Raw genomic sequence first — 16,854 nt, forward strand, 5'->3', positions numbered from 1 at the left:
GTCTCTGGTCTGAATTCCTGTATAAATGCCCTTACCACAATTGAATTCACCACAAAAATATTCTGCCTCGCACTTCTTTTCGAACATGCTCATCAGTTACCAGACCTGGTCATTTTTCTTAAAGCTTTTTGACCCTTCCCGTCTGATTTCAAGGCAGCTCCTGAGCGGTAGGACTGCTGGAGATGCCGGCTCCATTCATCTGCCTTCTTTTCTAACCCAAACTATTTCCACTGCAACGGCCACCAGTTTCCACCACAAAGGTGGCTGCACTTAGGTGGTTGGTGAAGTGATCCCTATATATATTTGCAATTCTCTGCAGTGCCTTGAGGCTTGCAGAAGGCACTATATAAATCAATTAATAACAATATCAGAGGTCAGTCAGCCAACAAGAATACAATTTAGTTTAATGAGAGATAAATAAGACAGACAGAATGAGAGGGGAAGGGAGATACAAGGCTCCCTGCTCGGTGCAAGGCTCTAAATATGCCACCTCCTCGTTTTATCACAGTGATGATCAGAAACACAGAAGATAATCGTGTCATTGCCATTTCTTAGTCCAGTGTAATATCTATTACTGGTTTTGATGTCTTACTCAGCTTTGTACCAGTTTGATTTTAGGAAGAGTGTACATTATTTTCATGAAAACAAATATGAGCGTGAGGAAGCATTTTTCCCTTGCGTGCAATTCCTACTAAAGAATTTACATTCTTCTAATTTACTGGTTTACTGCACCACTTAGTGCACTCCTGAGATGTGCAGAATGTCCTCGCAGTTAAGAATGTGCAGATGAAATTTACCCTTTTTGCACTGAATCACTCACTCTTCCCTTGGAAGTCACCATGCTCTTTCCTCCCTCTAAATCTCCTTTAACTGCTCTAATAAAAGAACAGATTATTCTGCATAGTTACAAAATGGATCCAAAATGAATGGTTGGCAGTTTAGTTGGATTTTAGGGTAGTTATATATTTTTGTGACCAGCCTGGTACTAAACAGATGAATGGAAAGACATTGTTTTACATTTGATTCTTCCTATTATATGAAAGTGTAGGTGCAGGAACGAAAATTCGCCATTGTAGCCCCAGACAAAAAGCTTGGTTACATCACCCTCACTGAAGCATCATTTGATAATTTGTCAGAGGACATGGGGAGATAACCCCAAGTGGTGCAGGGGAGTGGATGGAGGAGACTTGAGTGGCAAAACGAGGAGGTGTTTTGTGTTTAGGCCACACCAGTACACAAGCTGCAAAGCCTTTCACTGTGTCTGTGTCCACACAGACCTGTTGGGATGTGTGGGATGATTCCCTGGGCCCTGCTACCCCCATAACAGCCTGAAGAGCGGCTAGGGAGGGTGGCAGCTCCTGTCCAGCCCCTGCACGAATCCTTTCTGGGGGTCCAGAGGGAGTGCACACATGGATACAGGTGCTGAGAAATGTTCCAAAGCTCAGTGTTACAGAAACAGCCATTAGCAGCAGAGCATGAAACGTGTGTCTAAAGCAGAATAAAGCAGTGTGAAGCACTCTCGGTGAGCAAGTCCATAGCTGTAGGGCAAGGCTGGCTTGGGCTAAAATTTGACACAGTTTAGCATAGCATCATTACACGGAGGATCTGTTCACCTGGTTATTTGTGGAAAAGTCTTTTTTTTTTAGCTGCATCTGCAGTCACTGCATATCTCTTCATGCCCGGTTGTTGCCTGTATCACGCTCCAAACAGGTATTCATTCAGGCCTCAAGCCCTGTAGCCATGGCAAAAGGAGGCAAAGGAGGCAGAACAGGCCTTTCTAAACCTCTTTGACAAAAGCCAAGGCCAAACAGAGCTGACTTTACGCACATCAGCACTTCTGAGGTTGCATCTCCCAGAAATTCCACTTACATTTTTGAATCCTTTCACGTGCCTCAGAACAGCAGCCTGTGCAAATCTGGGGCTGTCTCCTTCACACTTAGGTAATCCACTTGCAGCAGCTCAGATCTGGACATGAAAACATTGCTTCTGCAAGGGGGGCTGCTCTTTGTTCTCTCTCTCCTGTGCCAAAAAAAGCCAGCCCTGAAGACCGTGACAAAGGATTAGCTCGAGCAGAGGCCAGGCTGCGATGTAAATAGCCAGACAGAGAACAGAATGGCTTCTTTTATCAACCTTAACATCCCAAAGCTCTACTGATTTCATTGTCATTATGGTGGTGATTAATTTGACCCGGAGTACTGCCACCCACTGTTAAAGCCTTCACTGCAACCCTGTTGATAGCTCTCATGACAGAGATTACAGTCTGCCACTGCGTTGTCCATAATTAGTACTTGTCAAAATGAGATTTGCCTATGGTAGCCCACAGTCCATGAGAAACCCATTCAAAATTAAACATGCTTTGGAAAATAGGGGACAGTTCATCCTCTAATTGGAACCAATGACTACAGAGTGAAGACTCTTTTTTCTCATCTATTAAGTGTTGTTCCAGGTCTAAAACATGATTTTGTGAGTCCTCTCCATAGCTATCAATAAGTGTCCTCTGGTGAAGCATGTGAGTGCTGATTCTGTTCCGCAGTTGGGTCCTAAAATGTTTACATGGTTAACTGCCTAAAACAGCGTAGTTCCATTGCTTCATCTGAAACAGGCCAGTGTCAGGGCACAGTGACAGTCCCAGCTGTGGGTGATGGGCCCTTGGGAAGGCAAGGGCTGGGAATACCTTGTGCTGCAGGGGTGGGGGGATCACCTGGGGGCATTTGGATGAGTTGTTGCCTATTTCCAGGGAATGGAGGAGAGAGGAGGAAGTGAAGTCACACATCCATTGGTCTACCTGATGGGCTAGCATAGAAATGCAAGGTTTACAGTGACTGGGGTGTAGGCCAGTCTGAGGCTTCACTTACCAACATTTTGGGCTGCACTAGACATGGAGTCTAATATACAATTTACTCCTGCAGGCCAAGTCTACGACCATTTATTTCTTTCCCACTGTAAGATGAACGCCCAGTGTTACTACAACACTGTGGGCAAAGGCTCAGTACCAGCATCCAGCACTGCTAAGGATTGCAACAAAAGGTTTTCTGATTAAACTCTGAACTACAGCGGCAGTGCAAGGCATTTGCCAACATGAGACATGCAACTAGCCAAAGGTATCTCATCTTCCTACTTCCAGGCTGAGAAGTTCACCTGTGTTAAAAAAAGGGAGGAAAAGAGAGGAAAAACAGGCAAAAAACATCAGTCCGAATGAGACACATTAAAAGTGTGATTCAGCATTTTGGTTAGACACAACTATTTTTCTGTAGTACAGTAACTCAGAAACTACCAGTGTTTACACCAGACACTCTTGCCTTCAAATGGCAATATTTCACATTTCATGAGATGAATCTAGGATGGACATGGGGATGGTAAACATCCTCAAAATAAGTAACCATGCTGGGATCACTTGAAATTGATGTCCGGTTATGTTTTTCACAGGACAAACAGGTGAGGTGGTGTTTTTGTGATCAGAAGCATGAACATAGCTACAAAAATTGTTCTGCCTCAAGCCACCATCTAAAAACCAGAGGAGAGAATGCAGAGGATTACACCCTTGTGCTAATCAAAATAAATCACTGTTGGAGAAATGATCTATCTTTTCATTTTAGGTCCTGGCAGTGCTCTGTAGCTCTTGAAAGTGGTGGAATGTATAACGGAAAAAGCGAATGCTTGGCGAGTAAGTCACAAGAGGTGGTGGTGTACCAGACAGAATTCTTCACAAATGTCTTTAATTTTGTTCCACTAAAAAGAAGCAAGATCTTAAAAGACTACAGTACTTTTTAATGAGTGCCTAGCCACCGATAAAAGTGCCACATTTTCCTACAGGAGGTTAATTAATCTTTATGCAGTCCTATATGTAAATACCATTCACTAAAGGTTATCATATTGGACTCTATACCTGAATCCTGCACAGCCAGATTGTAACTTTCATTGCCATCCCTAGTGGAAATGCTGCTAAGAGGATGCTTCATTTTTAATATTGCTTAAATATAATTCTGATCAGCTCTGGCCTGTGGGAGGCTTATTGATGAAGGAAAGACCTCATTGCACAGCTTCACTCCTTTGCAACCTTGGACTGCATTCCTGCATGTTAGGAATCTTCTGCTCTTCTCTGCACTGGTCAATGCACAGCTGAAGAGGTGGGTCAGCTGGAGTTCATCTAAAAAGGGAAAAATCAGACTGCTGGTACATGTAAAATTCATAGTCAGGAAGAAGAGATTGAATCACAGGGCTAAAGAAAGGTGAAGACTGGTAAAGAAAGGTGAAGACTGGTAGTCTTCAGGTTTGCAAAAAAAAAGCTGCTGCAAAATAGTGAGAATAAGCACTTCTCATCCACTGAGAGCAGAAGGAAAAGCAGTTTTGAAGGTTGTGCCATTTGTGAAAGTTTCAGACGATTTAATTGCAGACTTAAATTTTTGGAAAATATTTGTTTTCTCTTTTAGGCTCTTCCTGCAATCATCTCTTTAGACTAATGAGACATTTAAGCTAGACATTAGGAAGCATTTTCTAATGATGACGATGACTGCGTCCCGTCACACATCGCTACAGAGGTTCGGCGAGTCAGCAAACGTCTGCTGGGAGAGCGCTGGGCATCGCCGGCCCCACCGTGGCGTGGGGGAGGCAGGGGATGACCTCGGCCAGCCCCCGTCAGTCCTGTTTCCTGTCACTCCGGCAAGTCTGAAGATTTACTTTCACCCTGAAGGTAATCAGTCAGTCGTGATTTTGACCTACAGTTTAATGTGCTCTCTTGCTATAGTTACAGACATCCTCCTTCTGGTTACGCTCCCCGCTGTGACTAATGGCATCTTCGCAGTTCAAGAGGTGGTTTTTAAAGAAAAAGATCCAAGTTGCAGTGCTGTTACCAAGTTCACAGTTTTAGTGAAAACAATGGCACAGCAGACTTTGCTATGGCCTTTGAACTTGACATTTTTTGGGTGCAAATATGTACATGTATATTTATACACCTTTCTCAAAACCCTTAAATACACAGGAAGCAACAATTTTTCTGTTACTGTTCATGCAATGGATCATCAGTCTTGGTATTTACTATTCACAGCGAAGTATGTTTAAAGTTCACTTACTCCATTCATATGAATTATTCTTGATCAGTCAAAGTTTTTTTGAAAACCGAACTGTTTTGCACAATTGCAAACAAAAATGGAAACAAGTTTGCAAAGAATCAGGAACTGTATACCCCACAAAATACCAGGATCCTAAGCAAGCTTTACAAATATGATCCTTCTGGTGTGGTTTTCTGGGAGATGTTTAAGAGTGATTTGAGGAACCAGGTCTTAAAGATAAAACCATAAGGATGTTAAAGGTATTTTGCAAAATAGCTCCAGCATTTATAAATATTGCTTTGGAAAACACTGCAATGATTGAAGGTCATTCTCCAAACTGAGGAATAGGTTTTTAGATTAACAAATGTGACCACTTTAAATAAATTCAATTGGTTTTGTTCATGTGTGTGTATGATGAAGAAAAATTTGGGAAAATGATGCATTTGTTTAAATCTCCTTCCCTTGTTTCTGCTTTCTAAACTGTTTCCCTGTATCTATTCACCTCGAAACCCAATTAAATTCAAGGGCAGTAGATCACAAAAGCTAGTGTTACTTGACCAAAATCTCTACTGTGTGTGGCAAGAAAATCAGCAGCAAGTAGGTCAAGTTTTGCTTTTCTTTGCTAGATGAGACTGCAGATGTCACCTGGATGCTAATTGGAGTCATTGTACAATCGTGTTAGATGCCCTGTTCTCATTCAATATTGTGGCAGGTAACACAGTACCTATGTTCTTCAAGAAAGGATCAATGTCACAAAGTTAGTTTTCTGCTGCAGGGAGAAAACAGACAATTAGAAAATCACTATTTGTATTCAATCTCTGTTTACACTGGTTGACCACATCACTTGCAAGCACACATTTCTCTCTAGCTTCAGAAATACACAAATGTATCAGCACCAGAAGTCTCCTCTCATTTTACTTTGCAATTCAGGAATGCTTTATTAATCAACGCAAGATGCATTCATTGAACTGGATTAATCCTGCATAAGTAATTTTGAAATTTCCTGCTGAAGTTATTTTTCATTTCTGGGAACAAATCATTTATTTGGATTTTCATATATCAGGATCACAGAGATTTGCCACAGTCAGATTTTAATTTTAGTTACATCTGAGCTGGCTTATATATTAGGGCACATAGTTTTGCATGAGAGCATCTTCTAAAATCTGTAATTGGTGTGGAACACTGACATGCACAGAATACATCTGACAAGGTCCAGAGAATTACGTTCAGTTTCGCTGATCAACATCTATGCTGCAGATTAACTGAATCTTTTATGGCATTACAAGCCCTCCAGAATTCATTAGTGTACTTTCCCTTCCCGCTAGCCACTCTGACCTCCAGCACAGCCAACGCTATTTCTTTGGTCTGGACCTGAGACTTCCATTTAAATTAAAACACGGTCTGTCCCTTAAAAGCAAGAAAACTAGAGTACTGTATAGGTGAGCAATTATAACACAATACAAACCGGTATATATAATGAGCTTTGGCATGGATTTTTCTCAGAAATTGGCTCACAGATGTAGCTAGCTGAGTAAATTATTGTATTAAAAGTGGGAAGGGGGACAAACCTGTGATGGAAAGCAATGCCAGCTTTTGGGAGGTGGGTGCGCACAGTACCTTTGAAGGCAGTGCTATAATGAATGGGAAAACATATTTCTGAAGCACCACCTTTGCCCTCCTTAAGGGCACACATATGGGTTGCAAGTCAGCAGCAAGCCACCCTTCTCATGTTTCCTGGACAGAGGATGGGACCACAGCTCAGGGACAGGGAAACAGCTCCATTCACCAGTCTGTTGTTTGCCAGGTCCAGCTCCACGAAAGTACCTTGGCAAGTTTGTCACGCTAAGGACAAAGAGGAGAAGATGGCTTAGGGGAGATCTTATCACCATGTTCCAGTATTTAAAGGGTGGCTACACAGATGGAGACCCTCTTTTTACCAGGAGTGACATGGAAAAGATGAAGGGCAATGGGTACAAGTTACTCCTGGGGAGATTCCGATTAGACATCAGAGGACAATTTTTCATAATGAGAACAATCAGTCATTGGGATAATACCCCCAGGAAAGTGGTGGATTCCCCAACACTGGACGCTTTTAAGATTCAGCTGGACAGGATGCTGCGGCATCTTGTCTAGACCTTGATTTTGCTAAGGAAGGTTGGACCAGATGATCCTTGTGGTCCCTTCCAACCTGGCATTCTATGACTCTATTAAAGTTTGGCAAGAAGGACAGCAGACAAGGAGAACGGAGGAACAGTCCAGATGTCTGACTCCCACAGACGACTTTAGTCTGTGAACTGGAAATGGAGAAGACACTTCCTTCCAGCCCAGTGGGCACCTGGACTTGTGACACATCTGCTCATCCTCTGCTTCTCGCTGCTGGTGGCAGCTCTTCCTCCCTTTCCACCAGTGCTGGCTGTAGCTGGGTGCTTCCTGCAGCCCAGGCACCCCAGAGATGTGTCACTGGGCAGCTGTGTCCTGATTTCTGTTGTGCTGAAGTCTGTGCACTGAAAGCTTGAATGCTGCAACACCTAAGTTCTCTGTTGACTTGCTCCCTCTTCTTGACAGATAAACCACTGCAAATGATCAGTCGAAGAAAACGGGAGCAGTACCATCACCAAGTGCTTATTTAGTTTCATGTGCATTTCCTGTCCTCTTTTGTTGCATTTTCTCGTGTTTCTCTTCTGAATTCTGTATGGCCTCACTGGTCATTTCTTCCCATACTTGCTCTGATGTGTGCTTCTCAGAAACCACTTTTGCCTTCCTCATTACTCCAGCTCTTACTCTCTCTGTGCCCTTGATCCACAAGAGCTTTCCACTTTCTCTTCTTGCTGGCTCTCATTTTCTATTTTTTCCCTTTCATTCTTACCTCTTTCTCACTTCATCCCCTTCCTTTCCAAATCGTATCTCTGCCCATTGCTTCCAGCTTCTCCTCTTCTTTCTTCTCTTGCATTACTTTAAAAAATATACATAAATCTCCCTTTCTCAAATAACCTCATTAATCAAACAGTCTTATATGCTGTGCTGTCTTGCCATAGTTGCTGTTGGCTCGCCATACCCTTCCTCATAAAAGATGTGAAGAGGATCAATCCCCTCTTGTTAGACCAGACTCTTCCACTGCACTCTTGGCCACCTTCAGCACAGCCCACACTTGCTGTAGGTGCGGGGTCAGGGCCTGGCTTTTTGTTTGCTCAGTGCACCTGCTGGTGGTTTGCATAGGAAGGTTCTGGTCCATGTAAAGGCTGGTAGGCATGAATAAATCAAACATGTAGTATAGTAACTGATATTGACAATGATTCTGCTTCCCGATAGAACCTCTGCCTTGACCTTGTCTTCTCAGCCTGCCAATAGCTCTTGTCCCAAATTCCTCTCCTGCTCACCTGTGCCAGCGCTTCCCCTCCAAGGATACAAATACCCATCATTAGAAGGGTCAATCACCACAGGAGGGACATTTTGAAGAGGGAAGAAATTGCCACAACCAGCATTAAATCCCCCAAGGTAAGATGGCATTTAACTGGGTGGCATCCTTTCCACTCATCTTACCATGGGATGGAGGAACGGGCCGAGCAGCTCAAGGCAGAGGCATTTCACAGACATATGATGGCATCGGTGACTTTCTGAGGTCCAACCCTGCCCACCAGCATGCAGGTGGGGCTTTCCCTGCTGGAAGCACAGGCGGGACATGTGGCTCAGGAGAAGAACCTGAGTCACTCCATTTTACTGTGTTGCTGTAGTTACAGGCACTGAGAACAACGAGGCTGTTATGTGCGGCCACAAAATAAGTTTACGCATCTACATGATAAAAAAAGTTCCAAAGAATTTAATGTAGATATTATTTATACATACACTTTGTAAGTAGGAATATGGCAGACAGTTGAATTAGTACATAAAGTTTTATTTAAAGTTTCCCCCCTACAAGCAAGCTTCATTTACACAGTCTAGTACTGTACAAAATTTACATTCTTTGTGTGACTTATTCAGTTAGCACTTTCCTTGGTCATGCCTTCCTGAAAGATAGAAAGATTTACATACAGTCCTCATAAATCTTTAAATTATCTCGGTAAAAAAAGGACCACTTAAAAGGACAACAAATATCCTTTAAAAATGATACATTTCAGTAGCGACAGGTGACAGTCAGTGTTTAATGGCAGACCTTATCCTGATCTTAAATGTCATTCAAGATTTCCTCATTTAGTACCTTAACAGTTTCCTTTTTATATATATTTATATTTATATACTTTCAACAGGAAAGGAAAAAAAAGTCATGATTGCACCAAATATATTTTACAAGGGATCCCTTGGATCTGAACAATATAAATAAATAGAAAACCAACTAAGATTGCACTATATAGTAGAAATGGATTGAGATTTCAAGATATACACTCCACTTTTTTGAGTTCCTTAGTGATGCTCAATGGAAAACTCCCCAACGGCACATCCAAATATTAGCATCTTCAGATAATCACTTTGTTTAAACAATTTTTTTCCAGGCGTGCAGCTACCTCATCCACTGGGTTATTGCATTTGTATGATATCAGTCTTTACTGCATTACTCCAGTTTTACAACTGCGTAATTCTGCTGCAAGCAAGGGAGTTGCACTGCAATAAAACTGGACTGATGCCAGAGAGAAACAGTCCCACGGTATTTGCTCTCCATTATTTATATTGCTCTCAAGCATCAATATATAGTGTAATTTCTGTGTACACTCACCCTCTTTCTATTTTGCAAAGCAAAGAATGAATTCTTCTTCCCATCTATTGCCTCTGCAGCAGAAACCAATCTCCAGTAGTTGCCTGCTCCTTGCTCAATGCACTAGCATTAAGTTGTGAAAGATACGCCGAGGCTTGAAAATGCAGGATCTGAGTCTGCTTCGCCTTTTATCTGGTGCAGCCAGTTACAGGTGGGCAAATTAAAGACCAGGTTTGCAGTGGACATAAACAAAAGTACATCCATTGGCTTCAACCGAGCAATGTCAGTTTATACCAGAGAAGAGGATGCTCCTGAGAGTAACGGATGCAGCACCAGTAAACCGCAATGGAAGAATTATACATATACTTTGCTGAGGTGTAGATGATTGTGTTAGCTGCAAGGTGGCGAAGAATCAGGCTCAGATTTTGTTACTGCTTTTGCAAAGCCAGGACGGAAGCCTAAAGCATGGACAGCCTGATTTGTGCAAGCAACCATGAGCTCATATGAAGCGAGTCCTAAATGCTACTGGTCCCACGTGGTAGCATTCTGAACTTGCTTTGTAACGTGTAAATAACTACACAGGTTATAAGGCAGTGGAAAGTCTAGCCTCATATTACTTCGGATAAACAGTAAAAATCTTTCAGAGTACATTTGAAGATGAACCACACAGGAGTATTTTAACTACTTACCAGCATCTCTCCAAAATTGTGCATAATCTTTTCAGAGTCCAAAGTTAAATGCAGTCTTCTTGTCTTTGGAAGCAACTAGCACGGATGCTCCTATCTACCAGGTTAGCGAAACGTAAGTAAGGTTTCCGGTGCTTTGTTAAGTGGCCATAGAAATAACTTACTCTATGAACCAAGAATTTAAGGTGTAGGACCAAATTTCTGTTATACCGATGCAAAACCAGTCATTCCGTGTGATTTCAGTGAAATTACTTTGACTTTACACAAGTGTGATTAGAAGAATTTGATCCTAATCCCTAAGCTGCTATTACAAGAAGTGCTCCGTAAAGCATGGCGTTCATTGTAGTCTGCTTTCTGCTGCACTTACACATGGGGACTTTGAAGGCAGAGCATTTTAGATGCCAAGCTGTGCAAAACCTGAATGATATTTCTTTACCTTTTATAATCTTCTGACGCTGTGTTGCTTGCAGAGCATGTGAAGTAGCTGTAGGTTAGGATTACAGAGGAGGAGATAATTCTGCAATGCAGTGCGAGCTTTTCACTATCTGAATTCTGAAGCATTCATGAAAACAACATCCCCATGACTTCAACACAGATCACATGCAGGTAGATACAATGCACAATACTGATCTTGTCTCTTCAGGCTGTATTTGAAAATTTAGCCTTCATTTTTTGTAAAGTTAGATTTGACATAAGGAACATCTCTGCAGCAGGAAAAAAGTTAAAATCAGTCTGAAATGGCAGTCTGTCAGCATGTAATGTTCGGTGTGTTTTAGCTACTTGCTTCATAAGACACCGGCATCTATCTGAGATGGGACAATACTTGGGTTTTGTTTTCTTTTAGTTTGCTCCTAAAGCATAAATATGGAATAAGGGGTCAATTATGGTAGCTTTTGTTTTAACAGGAATCCTGTTCTAATAAAATATTTACGTCACCCGTCATTATTTTCCCAAATGCAATCAGTGTTCGTGTCAGTGCTCCTTGACTATCATTTGTTGTATGGTACGCAGGCTGGCAATATGACAGTTGAACAAGCAGGTCCTGCAAGTGGCTCAGCGACATCTCCTTCTAGTTCTGTCCAAGTCCCTTTCTCAGGACTATAGCAAATGGTAGAAGATTTGTAGGCTCCCTGTAACAGAACAAAAAGTCATATTAAGTGCGGCCTACATTAAACTCAAGTTACACATCATCTTTAAAGATGAAAAGCCACTTTTGAAAGTGACTTGCCGTTTTGGGCCCTAATTTGAGAGCCTTCCAAGAGGCTTGGTTTTCGTATGGGTTGAGCACCCAGCCTTTGCAAATCAGGCTCCTCCACAAGTCCCTTATAAGCAGATCTATAAGCATACAGTCCCGTAAGTCACTTTTGCCAAGTTACCTCTGATTTTTATATTACTCCATGTCAGTGAACACAACCTGGTAATAACTCATCTAAATAGAAACACACAAAGGTGAAAAAATACTCCATGCTCTCCATGTGCTGAAAACCAAACCAAAACCTGCCCCTACAGCTACTATATCCCTTGTGTCCCCTCCATCCCATCTGAGCAACATACAGACTGGCTGCAAGAGCTCGAAAGGAGTGGAAGGGTCACTACAGAAAGCAGGTACACACCATACTCCAGCTGTAGCCTCCTACAAGGTAAATACTGTCGTCAAGGACTGCGCAGCCGGGGCCACTGCGACCCTCCAGAATTGGAGTCTGGAGGATATTCCACTGGTCGCCTTTCGGATCGTAGCATTCCACAAGCATTACATCGAGATGGGAGAAACCTAGATGAGAGCATTGACAAAAGAGAACGTGTGTTCTGACATACTGTTTTACTATTTGTTTTATGGTTACATTTCTTAAATTACAGTTACAATTATATTATTGCAATTATAACACTACTGCTCAACTTTCTTCTAGAAAATATTACCATATACATCTAAGCCATCTTCTGTAACATTAATGTCTCATTATTTCAGTTCAAAAACTGAAAGCTTTTATTACCAGTTGTACAGTCTTCTACAAATCGCAAATACGCAAATAAAGCCTGAACAAATTGGAAAGTAACACTCAATAAAAACCTATCAACGGTGCAAGCAGATTAAAGCAGTATTTCTCCTCATCTCTCAGTGCTAATGCAAGTTTGAACAGGTTCAAAAAGACTCCTGTCAGTCCTTCTCAAAGGTCAGCAGATCTAATCTATTCAAAGGCTGACAACTGAGGACGCCACTTGGTTCCAGAGGGACAAGGTGCTTAGCACAAGGGATGTGATGCTACGGACTAGCTTCAATTTTCAAGCCGATTTAAGGTGTACCCTAATTGAGTAGTTGTCGTGTGTCAAAGTCTTTAAGGTGACAGAAAATGTAACAAAAAAACCAAAGGAGGCCCCATCCTTCTCTGACAGATCGACAAAGGCTCCATGTAGTCACCAAACGGCAGATGGGTCTCAGATCAAGACTCTCAAGCTGTGATGTCAGGTATCAATTGAGAGGAACATGGACATAGAACCCAGGAGTCCTGGTTCCTGCTCCAATATTTAGACATTTCACTATCTCCTACTACTTTCTTTATCAGAGCATCGCAGTAAAATGATGGCTTTCTTAATATGCTGGGATGCTTTACTTGACAATGCTGTCTTCTCCGTCAAGGTATGACAGAAAAGAGGAGTTAGATTTTCTGGAAAAGGGCATTTGGTGATCTCAGTACTTCACAATGATGCTGCTTGTATGAGTATTATTTATGTCAGGAAAGAATAGCTGCGATAAAATAATTTTTCATCACTGTAAAGACTGTAAGGGGCCACAGAAAGGCCACCGCAGTGCACCCAGAATCTGTCAAAAGCTCCATAATAAACTGCAGCACGCACATGGCTGGCCGTGGTGCGGTAAATGCGCTGCTGACACAGATCCAGCCTCACAAGGAAGGGTTTTGCCGTGGAGACCGGCTATTCCCACCCGTTTGGAGAATTTGTAGCATTTCACCCATGCTTCAGTTCCCTCACTTCTCACTTTCCTTGCAGTTCTTCCTTTTATTTCACTGTGCAGAAGAAACCATTTTTGCAAAAAGCCCTTCTTCCAGACAGTAGGCAGCTTTCCAGAAACCTGGATGCTAAATACCTCTCACAACAGCAAGCACTTCATACCTAGTAAAGGCACCTAGGGCAGCAGTTGCAGAGGCAAAAATGCAATTTTTATTAGAAGTTCCTTCTTTCCCAGAGGATGGTATGTGAAACTGGGTAAAAAAAAAAAGGCAGGATGGAAACAACTCAAGCCTACAGAAACCAAAGTACCTGCTTTGGTTGTAGGAGGGCTGTGACATGTAAACTTTCCCTTTAGCGGGTGAAAAAGCCCACAACATGTAGCTCTGCAACCTCTACAACATTTGCTGGAGCCCATAAGGTCCAGTCCAGGAGCACCCATCACAGCTGGGGGTGGGACATGGAGGCACAGCAGCCCTGCTCGGGGTTTATGCACCACTACTATTTACCAGGGAAAATGTACATCTGCGACTTTGTCCCCTCCCTGCTTGACAGCCATTCAGATCTTCAAAAAGAGCACGTGGTTTCAGAGCCTCACAGGGAATCGGGTACCAGAGTCAACCAGGCACATGGGCCGGTGTTACTAGCAGTTAACATCAGTTTTTCTTTTGCGTTACAATCTTGCATGAAAGGAGAAAGGAAAAAAAAAGGGAACAAAAACTGTCAAATATTGTCAGGGGACAAAGGAGCAGGAGCTGTGCTTTTTGCCTAAGTGGCTGGATTAAGCAGAATCTCTTTAGCAGTAAGAGCAACAGTATGTAGGTATTAAGATAAAATTACCAGATGCCTAAACGGCAGTTATTTTAATATGAGACCTTTTCAAAAGATGAAAACAAGACCTCTAAAAAGAATTCTAATTAACAAGCTATATTTAATACTAAAAAGGAATCTAAAGAGCCTATTCCTAATAGTTAATGGCTGAAGGTTTGTTTTGTTTTTTCTTCATTAAATCAGGAGCTTGTATTTGTATGTTGCCCTGAATAAAGCTCTCTCTAACTGCAAATTTTAGAAAATGATTTACAGAGGAAAATATTGCTGGTACTTTCGGGTCAAAGAATAATCTGTTTGTTTCATTGAATTCTTGGTAATGACAAATTGTCCATGCCTTTGAGTAATGGAAGCTCCCATTTTTATTATCTAAAGCATTCATTACTCATATATTTAATGTACTGTTATAATTTTAAAATAATTTGCATAAAATGTTTTTAAAATTGCTGGCTCAAGTGTCCTGTTAAATTGTGTTGCCTGGTTTATAATGTATTTAACAATGACTGTCTAACAAAAATATTCTTTATCAGGAGACGGGAAACACTGAAATGCTTTTTCACTATTGAAAATGTGACCTTTCAAATGGTTTCCTCCAATTGCATACAGTCGATCATTCATTACAGCCAAAGTGTGGATTGCTCGCTTTGTGTTCATGTCCTGTTTTCGGGCCCAGACGTCCATCACAGGGTCATAGCAGTACAGCCAGGGGACATATTCTCCATTGTGAACACCTCCTGCAAAGTAAAGATACTTCTGTTAATTAATGTAAATAGAGACATTGTGCTGCAGCAGGAATTTAGTTCCATGATTTGGGGTTCTGGGTGTTCACGGTTGTTGCTTTGGGTTGTTTTTTTGTTATACAGCAGGAATTATAAAAGATACTGGCCTGAAATATAAATCTTGCCATTGTGAACTGCTCCTGCATGGGCTGCTAAAGGTTGTGGTAAGGCCGACACGTAACGCCACTCATTTGTCTCCAGATTGTAGCACTCCACGCTGGACAAGTAGCCAGTTTCGTTTCTTCCACCGATCACATACAAGTTCTTGTCGAGGCGACAGGCATAGAAACTGGCTCTCCTGAAGGACAGGGCAGAACAGAACAAAAAGAAGCCAACAACAAACCAATTAGCTACACCAACCTTGTTTCTTCCCTCTGCGAACTAAGAGAGTGGCTCCTTCAAACGCTGCTTCAGAGAGACGTAACCAGGAGCCTCACATGCTCACAGCTATCCCAGAGACTGTGGCTGCTTTGCTGATCTAATGCTCGTTCCACATCAGACGAATACTTAGTTTTTTGGTGTCAAAATAATTAAGCACACACAATTCTGGAAGAAAATACCCTTTCTCAAAGCTGTTTGTTGCTTTTTCACACCCGTGAAAGATAAAAAGGTGCTCATTAATGTTTGGGGCATTACCTTGTAAGGGATATAACAACTCAGTAAGACAAAGTGAAAAATGAGGTAGATAATGTAACAATAATAAATTATCTTGACATTCACTTTCTTTATGGTCCTTCAAGGGTCATTGTTCCCAATTTACTAAGAGAACCACATCATCAAAATTTTTCTTCAATTATCATTTTTTTCTTCTTTCTGCAGTACTGCAAATAGAACAACTTTCCTTATGCTAGGCACAATATTGTATTTCCACCCTTTAACTCGAAAGAGGTCTGTCTCCATCCAGCTAACTCCGAGAAAGATTTTAGCCACCTGTTTGCTTTCACATGCAACTCAGGTATGCAGGAAAATATTTTTTCTGGTCAGGACTGCTAAGCATATATTGGTTCATCTTCTTTGTACCTCCAAAATTGACGGTAAGTGTCTGTTGCTGAAGTAAAAGTAGATGGTTTTGAGAGACCCTGTTTGGTGTAATCTACTTGCAGGGAAAGCTCCCCAGATTATTCAGCAGCAGGAAGGTTTGCTAGGGTAGAGGCCTTTCATTTTAAGCTGCAAGGATACGAGAAAGAAAATTGCAAAAGAGCACAGCCAGGCTAGGATGAAGACCTGTACAAAATGTTGAATGAGAAGAAATGTCAGTCCCAAACCTCCAATTTTCTCCTGGGTGAAACTGGAACGGTATGCGAGCCCAGAGATAAGCAGGCAGGTGAGGCACAGCAAGGTCTACCTCTGATAGCTCCTGCAAAGCTGGCACGCTGGAGTGTGGCTGCAGCTTGCCAAACCCCCTCTGTGGCTGACACAATGTGCTCCAGTTCCTGGCCAGGGACCCGAATCTGAATCTGGGAGCAGCTGCATGTTGCGCTCCTCAATTGCACAGTAAATCCTGGGGGCTCGATGGTCACCTGCACCATCAAGGGCTCAATCCTACAGAGCGCTGCAAGGCATTTAGGATGAGTGGCAGTCCAAGTACAGAACACAACACCCTGCAGTGAACAGCTCTGGTATGTCCCGACTCTTGCCCAGGCTTCCCTATTGTCACCCTGTGACCAGGTGAGCTCGCAAAGCCTGGTGTGCGATGTCTCCAACCTGCCACCTCTCCAGGCACACATTCAGGAGCATTTCTTTCAGTGAAGGAACAAGTAAGATCTCCGCCCTTTACCCAGCTGCCGATTTTCACCAAATCTGTAGTATGCTTTAACATTTTAGAGAAATTCCTTCTTTGTTAAACGCGGATGAGATTAGCT

General features: G+C 42.2%; 1 protein-coding gene across 5 annotated transcripts in view; it reads right to left on the minus strand.

Annotated features, from left to right (window-relative positions):
• Positions 1-8,840: 8,840 nt before the first annotated feature.
• The window catches only part of KLHL14 (kelch like family member 14), a 67,441-nt gene continuing 59,427 nt past the window's right edge, over positions 8,841-16,854 (minus strand). For all 5 annotated transcript variants that reach the window (XM_065053426.1, XM_065053425.1, XM_065053424.1 and 2 more), the window contains 4 exons: positions 15,100-15,290; positions 14,789-14,947; positions 12,035-12,192; positions 8,841-11,551 (listed from right to left, as the gene is read on the minus strand). In XM_065053426.1, the coding sequence (XP_064909498.1) occupies positions 11,411-11,551; positions 12,035-12,192; positions 14,789-14,947; positions 15,100-15,290 (649 nt within the window). In that variant the 3' untranslated portion in view covers positions 8,841-11,410. The remainder of the gene's footprint in view (positions 11,552-12,034; positions 12,193-14,788; positions 14,948-15,099; positions 15,291-16,854) is intronic.

This window comes from Columba livia, chromosome 2, assembly GCF_036013475.1.
Source record: "Columba livia isolate bColLiv1 breed racing homer chromosome 2, bColLiv1.pat.W.v2, whole genome shotgun sequence".
Taxonomy (NCBI): domain Eukaryota; kingdom Metazoa; phylum Chordata; class Aves; order Columbiformes; family Columbidae; genus Columba; species Columba livia.